At 43.2% G+C, this 7,941-nt stretch overlaps 1 protein-coding gene across 1 annotated transcript; it reads right to left on the reverse strand.

The window, feature by feature from the left end:
- Positions 1–379: 379 nt before the first annotated feature.
- Positions 380–7,387, reverse strand: LOC146716524 (mitogen-activated protein kinase kinase kinase kinase 2-like). The gene is made up of 9 exons (XM_085452513.1): positions 7,035–7,387; positions 6,832–6,955; positions 6,614–6,672; positions 6,426–6,529; positions 4,781–4,918; positions 4,621–4,692; positions 4,459–4,545; positions 4,156–4,380; positions 380–1,904 (listed from the first exon to the last, which is right to left on the reverse strand). Exons 1-5 carry the CDS (start codon positions 7,060–7,062, stop codon positions 4,868–4,870), a joined length of 366 nt encoding a protein of 121 aa, XP_085308639.1. The 5' UTR covers positions 7,063–7,387; the 3' UTR covers positions 380–1,904; positions 4,156–4,380; positions 4,459–4,545; positions 4,621–4,692; positions 4,781–4,867.
- Positions 7,388–7,941: the final 554 nt, after the last annotated feature.

Consider the following 7,941-nt stretch of genomic DNA (forward strand, 5'->3'; position numbering starts at 1 on the left):
TGAGTGATCTGAGAACTCATCAGCCCTCATCACTGCCTTCACTTACTTGCTGCTATGGGTGCAGGAATAACATAGTTATGCAGTTATCTGGGACTCTCCACCATTTGACCTTAGAACTGAAGAAGCTTCTCGGATGAGAGGTGAAACGTCTTCAAGTAACTTAAAGAAGTCCAGACGCTTTTCTTTACAAGCTCCTTTGACCAGTTATGCAGTTACTTTCTCAGTCTGCTAGAGCCTCCACTTGAACGCAAGAACCTTCATTTATCTTCTCAAACGGAATTCAAAATGTTTTTTACAAATTGAAGGATTAAGATATAAATCGCAGAAGCATCGATCCACACATTCAAAGAAGAACAACCCAACAAACTCTTCATAAAACTCCAAGAGATATGAAAATCTTTATTTCTGTCTATTCTGTGTTGTTAATAACATCACATCTTCACATAGTAGCAAAAACATATTAAACAAACATTAATCTCAACATGCATACTGTACTTCAAGTTTCTCTCATGGAAAGGCCAGTGTTACTTTTATAGTATCCTTTCCATAAATATCATAAATATCTTTACCCATGTAGTGGAATTATTTTATTTTTTCATTTTAGTTAACAAGTATAATGTGACCACATTCACTTTTTATCAGGACAAGCTACACCACCACGGTGGTTAGCATACAATAACACTGCCTTGTTCTCAAAGCTTCTTGCTAACTGTACTTTTTTCTGAGATGTTCTCTTTAAGTAAGGATACTGAAAGTGTAAGCAGTGTATACGGTCACATCACGTGCTTAAGGTTGTGTTAGCACTGATAATTCCTTCACAGTTCTTTAAAGATGCTGAAGTCATCATATCAGCTGTAAATGCAGTGCTGCTGCTGTCCTTACGCTATACTTTCAAGCATCACACTTTCTTACTGGCCAGTTTATTTCCACTTTTTATGCTCTAGTATGGTGTGACTGAATGAAGTCAGCAAACCAAATTCTGTCCATCTGAGGATGAGAAGAAACTTGCATGAAATGGGAAGCATGAGATGAAGATGGCTCCTATGCTTTAGACGTGGCACTGTTTCTGCCATTGTAAGTACGCTAATGCTTGAAAGATCCATTAAAAGTCTGACACTTCACTCTTCAGCTGGAGCGTCCATCAAGTTTTACATTCCAGGTTTCCTCGTTGGGATTACGACTCAGACGATGATGTGAAAAATTAGTTATTACATTAAACCCATAAGATCAACACTGGCAAAAAAGCCGTGCACTTCACAGAGCAGCTTTCTATGGCCGAGCAGCTCCTGCAGGTGTAAGGTGTAGGTGTCACAGCACTCTGGTCCAAAGAGGTTATGTGCAGCATGCAGACAGAAAATGGCTTTACAGAATATGACTGAATGTTGAGGCACCAAAACACACTCAGTCTGCCCCTCAGTCTGATCAAGAAGAAAACCTGACTGAGCGCTTCATAACATCAGTACGATGATGTCCCAGAGGCCATGTTCAGGTTATTCTCCCGTCCACACTGAGCGGGCGGATCAGTGGAGTCTGCATTAGCTTTAACAGAAAGGTCTGATTTAAGCAGGTAAGCTGAATAGACAAGAAAAGCTAGAAAGCTTTATCAACTATAACCCCAGCGAGGACCTTGACAGGTGTCTTGTGTACAGGTGAAGGCTGGACAGTCAGCAGGATACCTGCCTAACATTTGTCATTCCCAGCATTGAACCGTTTCCTGGCACAGCCTCAGTGAAACAGAGCATCGTTTCCACCCCACAGTTACAGACAGGCTGTGCTTTTCTTTGGTAACACCGTCGAATGAGCCCCGTGTCCTCTCTCAGTAGCTGCTTTCGTGTCCTGTCAGGATGTACAGGCTGCTCAGTGCTGACGGGTCATCAGTCGGTGTGCTCTGAAGGAGGATGTCTCTGCACATTGTCAGCAAATGAGAAGGAGATGAGTTGTAAAGGAGAACCAGAGAAAGGCAGTACTAACCTAAAGCCAGTGCCTCCACCTGCTTCTACTCCTCCCACCTCTAGTACTAACACTACTCTACTGATACTACAACCACTGTAGTTTGACTTTAATGCTACACACTGGTACAGTACTGGTACACTTACTGGAGTTTTACTCCTGTTCCTGCTCATCACCACGCCTACTACTTTTTTAAACTTTATGATAAGTGTGAACATTTACACAACAGCATACAAACAAGTTTAAAGTAGAAAAAAGGAAGCAAAGAGCTGAGAAATACATAAAACATAACACAGAAGAAAAAGAAACCTTTGCAGGGATTCCTTCTACACCCAGTTTGAGTAAAAACTAACTGAAACACAAGGAAAGAAGATAAGATCAACTAAAATAAGGGTTGTATAATAATACTTAGTACTGGCAGCCAGCAGCGCTAAGCCTCAGCCTCCCAGTAGACACACCTATGGTACCGATTTAAAATCCTACATGTCTTTGTTCTCAGGTTATCACGTTCACAAACTTTGGTGTCCACGCTATTTGCCTGCCAGGCTGACAATGATTTAGATCACAGAAACATTTTTAAGCTGTTATTCCTGGTTTCACAGTGGAAAACTCCGGGTAACGTCCATTATCTTTGCTCCTGTATAAGACTTTCCTGAATGCTGAGGTTTGGTCTTCCACATGAAATTCAGTACTTTTGTTTCAGTTTCATTAATGATGCATTGATTTTGGACATCGATGTAATACATATGTGATACACGACAGTCTTTGAGTCCGTCCTTCTCATATATAATCCCACTGTTTTTGCACTTCAGATGATTCCAGTAATGACTGATTTAAAAAAGAAAAGTGAAATATGTCTAATGAACTCACCACGATTCTTATTACAAACTTCATTAAGAGCTGCTGGATCAACAGGGGTGTCCTGGATTTGTTAGTAATATAATATAGTAATATATTATTATTAGTTTTAATTATTTAGTCAAAAATCAATTCCAGACTGCTCTGAGCAACATGCTGCAGCGAGAGTCCTGACAGGGACTAGAAACAGAACATTTATTGGCTCCCTGTTTTATCCAGAATAAAAGATTCAAAATCCTCACATAAAAGGTTTTGAATAATCAGCCCCTGTCTTATCTTAATGACCTTATAGTACCATATCACCCCATTAGAGCACTTCGTTCCAAGTATTTAAAAGTAAAATGGGAGCCAGACCCTTCGGTTTCCAGGCCCCTCTTGGTAAATGGTAAATGGACCGGTTCTTATATAGTGGTTTTCTACTCTGAGCACTCAAAGCTTGCCTCATTCACCCGTTCACACCCATTCATACTCTGACGGATGCACCGAAGAGCAACTTTCATGCAGGATATCTGGCATGTAGACGGGGAGTAGGTGACCTGCTCCCCCACCTGAACTACAGCCACCACTTCTGTGGAACCAGCTTCCAGTTTGGGTTTGGGAGACAGACACCCTCTCTACTTTTAACATTAGGCTTCAAACTTTCCTTTCTTCCCTGAATCCTCCCTTAGTTAGCCTAAGTCTAGGCTGCTGGCGGGTTCCCGTGATGCACCAAGTGTTTCTTCTTCAGTCGCCCTTTTCACTCACTATCTATTTAAACACCTCTCTGCATTCAATCATTAGTTGAGAATATTCTCTGGCTCTCTTCCCCAGATTGTCTTTGTCCCGTCTTCCTCCTCTCACCCCCCCAACCAATCGCAGCAGATGCCCGCCCCTCCCCCAGCCTGGTTCAGGTTTTCACCTGCTAAAAGGGAGTTTTTCACCTTTGTGCACCATAATTGCAGGGCCTTTACCTTAAAATATACAGTGTCTTGAAGTGACTATTGTTGTGATTTGGCACTAGAATAAAGAAAATTAGCACTAAGGAAAGTAGTTTTCTGTACAAAGTGTCAGGTAGACGGTAGTTGGTAACTTTAATGGCTGTTTTTCTTTGGAGGGCTGCATGCAAACATTTCCTAAATCCTTGGATCTGAGTAACCAACAGAACAAACACTCTAGTGTGACTCCTGCTTTAATGCTACCATTAATGCTAGCAGTATTCATGCTACTTCCACATGCTACTCTGAAAATCACTTCCAGGTCTATTAACAATAGTATCAAGAAAAATACTATCCTGATTACTTCTGATGTACTAGGATTACTAGTTTCTCACAGTGATTGATAGCTCTTGTCAGCATACAGTTAACATACCTGTTTGTTCCCAGAACTCTGAACACACGACTCTCATCTGTAATTTCTTGTGTTACCTGCACATAAAGTGAAAATTCACATGTGTAATGACTTAGAACTAATATGATAAGCACATGATACGAGCTCAGCCAACGTTGGATGAATTTACTAGTTCATCACCTCATCTGAAACTCCTCCCTTTGAGGCCATGCTTCCAGAACGCCAGCACACTATCCTGCAAGCAGACTGACAGAACAGGAGGTGTCACTCAGCTTTCAGGACACACATCAGCTCTCATTCACTTTGTCACATCATCATTTCTACCTAGTGTTTCAATGGGGAAGTCAAAGACTATTTCTGCAGCCAGCTGTCTGGATGGAAGTCCTTGCAGGTTCACGATCTTTACAGTTCCTGTCCAAACAGTACACAGATTGAGAATGAGCATGAAAGACATTTGAAGGATTCACAATATGCGAGGGGACTTACTTTCCAAGGTGATGAGAACAGTGTCTCGGTCCAGCTGGGTTACCTGCACGACTCTGAGTGCTCCACTATCTCCTGACGCACGGAAAGAAGGAAGCTTGTTGAAACAAGTTGAAGCTTGAAGCTTCAGGAAGTCAGCAGAGACACGCAGAAACGGTCCTACCTGGCACTGGAACAGGAGCGCCGTTCAGCTCTATAATATCAAACCTGAGCTGTTGGCCGGTTGGTGGTTTATCATTACTACAGTCTCTCACTCCAACACACAGCTGAGAAGAGAATCTGGGAGTCTGATGGCGAGTTGCTGTGAAACAGTCACCAAGGAAAACAAAAAAAACTAAATAAATTCTCATGGATGGTTAAGTGATGCTTGTTAAACCTGAGCTGAACCTGTTCATACAACCGTCAAAAACAGCACAACAGAATTCTTGTATGATTATTAAATCTTGAGATTAAAGATAAACAGATGCCATCCACCCATCCATCCATCCATCCATCCATCCACCCACCCATCCATCCATCCATCCATCCATCCACCCATCCATCCATCCATCCACCCATCCATCCATCCATCCATCCATCCATCCACCCACCCATCCATCCATCCATCCATCCATCCATCCATCCATCCACCCGTCCATCCGTCCAGCCGTCCATCCATTCATCCATCCATCCATCCATCCACCCGTCCATCTGTTCGTCCAAACATCCACCCACCCATCCATCCATCCATCCATCCATCCATCCATCCATCCATCCACCCGTCCATCCATCCATCCACCCGTCCACCCATCCGTCCATCCATCCATCCACCCACCCATCCCTCCATCCATCCATCCATCCATCCATCCATCCATCCAGCCGTCCATCTATCCATCCATCCACCCGTCCATCCATCCATCCACCCGTCGATCCATCCTTCCATCCATCCATCCATCCATCCATCCATCCACCCACCCATCCCTCCATCCATCCATCCATCCATCCATCCATCCATCCAGCCGTCCATCCATCCATCCATCCACCCGTCCATCCATCCATCCACCCGTCGATCCATCCTTCCATCCATCCATCCATCCATCCATCCATCCATCCATCCAGCCGTCCATCCATCCATCCATCCAGCCGTCCATCCATCCATCCATCCATCCAGCCGTCCATCCATCCATCCATCCAGCCGTCCATCCATCCATCCACCCGTCGATCCATCCTTCCATCCATCCATCCATCCATCCATCCATCCATCCATCCATCCATCCCCTAACTGCACGTCTTTGGACTGATGCCACTTTTCCATAATGTTGTGACACAGGCGTGTTTCTCCAAGCAGCACTGTGTTAGGACTGCAGACAGGCTTAACACAGAGCTCTGTTCTCACAGTACATACATTATCGTTATGAAATGTGCGAGACATTCACAAAAAAACTGTCAATTATCTGTGCTATGTGATCTAATGGTGCATGCTGGCGTTGAACTGTGTGCTGATAACACTGTTCCTGTAGCACAGAAAACACATGGTAACCATTCAGTTACACGAGCTTGGACCCAGAGAAGGTGCTGTTGGTGTTTTTGGACGGCGTTTATACAACGTTTCTTTTATTTAGTCTCTAAAATCTTGTTGGGCTTGAATAAAAAGTATGCATATGTTATTAAAAAAAATCAATTACATTCTTCAGCTTCAGATTTTGATATGCTGTCTGTCTACTTTTATGTAATCCAGGTCTAATGGCTGGTTTGCATTGTGGAAATAGGGTTAGAGTTAGAAAGGAAGACATTTATTCAGGTGGCAAGTTCGACATATCTGTACAAACCTTTAGATGCATGAACTTTTGAAGAGGCTCATACCACAAGAGTAAAACCAGGCCAGATGGGACAGCCCCGCACAGATATGTACTATCTGTGTATGGGTTTCTTGCTGAAACAGAGAGAGCAGGACTAAGTGTCTGCAGTTGTTCTCCGTGAACAAACAGACTGACCAGAGTAACTCGGCATTGCTTACCTACACTGCACCTCCTACAACCTTTAGTGTCAGGAATCTTTACAGATATGGTAAACTTTCTGTGGCCAACAGAGAATATCCAGGTCAGAACAAGCAGACAAAATTGGGTTTACAGTATCCTCCTTCCTCAAAATCAAGTGGTAGCATCATACATGACATTATTAACACTGCTGCACCTACAGCTCCTGTTTCCCTGCATCTGTGATGGCGTGTCGTACCTGAGACTGATCCGCTCAGTGAGGCGGTTGGTGCTGAGCGACAGGCTGCTGTGTTTCTTGTGCAGATGTCCTTTCTGTTCAAACAGAGCTGGCAGGCTGTGCGAGTAAAGCTGGGCCGACTTCCCTGCAGTATGGAGCCTTTTTAGAGCAGCATATTATCGAGTGGACACAATGTTCTCCATTTGTGTCACGCTGTTTGTTACCTGATACGGACATCAGCACATTGTTCATAACATATAGCCATATACATCGCTGAGGGAGGAGCTGTGGGGAAAAGACAAGCAGTTCACTGAGACTTCAAACATCCAGCTTCAGTCATCAGACTGTTCCAGAAACATCATTTCCTGGTTTTCAGTGCTCCTCCTTTCATCAGGAGCTGCACTCCTTACTCAGGTTTTTCAGGGTGATGCGATTAATGACTTGCACTTTTTTGTTATTACTTGCATTTTTACACAATGCTCTTCTACTCTGACTGACACTTTCAACTACCAGCTTGACCGCGCATCACTCTTTTCTACCTCAAAACGACCAGTTACACATGTCTGCATGAATTCTGCACGCACGTTTTTCACTACAAGCTGCACACAAACACGTGCGCACATCCATGATTTACTCCAAACCTAACTTAACCTTCGGCGCTTTTTAACTTTCAACCCCTTCAGTGGAAACATTGGGAGAAGTTTGCCAATGTGGTATTATAATATTATTTTATGCCACGTTAGACCCCTAATTGAAGATTGTGAATTATTATGTAGTTTTAGTTTGCATTATTCTCCTGAATTAGAAGAAGGTGATAACTATTGCATTTGTTAAACTGATTTGCATTACATTAGACTGCTGATTTATTGTGAATGAATGATATTGTTTCATGATGCATTATACTGCTGAGTTATAAGAAATACTGTTCGCAGAAAGTCATCGCCTTATTTGTCTGATTAGAAGAGAACAGAACATGCTGGAGTTTTCTGCCCCATCTCAGCAGGAGCAGATAAACAGGGAGCCAAGGTCGTAGCTTAGGCGCCGTGTGAGAGAAAGCATGTGAATGTTTAGGCTTTTATGATAAGGTGGGGGCCACTAGAGGCTATAAGAGTTTGATCAATGCTCCACCAT

The sequence above is a fragment of the Copadichromis virginalis genome, linkage group LG3, assembly GCF_057382275.1.
Source record: "Copadichromis virginalis isolate Kocher_CV1m ecotype Utaka linkage group LG3, C_Virginalis_male_GT1.1, whole genome shotgun sequence".
Taxonomy (NCBI): Eukaryota; Metazoa; Chordata; class Actinopteri; order Cichliformes; family Cichlidae; genus Copadichromis; species Copadichromis virginalis.

What these genes read in the sequence shown, in the direction of transcription:
- LOC146716524 (XM_085452513.1), bottom strand. Translation starts at nt 7,062, where the DNA reads ATGAACAATGTGCTGATGTCCGTATCAG. An exon ending in ACTGAGCGGATCAGTCTCAG is followed by an intron (nt 6,673 to 6,831) that starts GTACGACACGCC and finishes TGTTGGCCACAG; the next exon opens with AAAGTTTACCATATCTGTAA. An exon ending in TTGTAGGAGGTGCAGTGTAG is followed by an intron (nt 6,530 to 6,613) that starts GTAAGCAATGCC and finishes TCTCTGTTTCAG; the next exon opens with CAAGAAACCCATACACAGAT.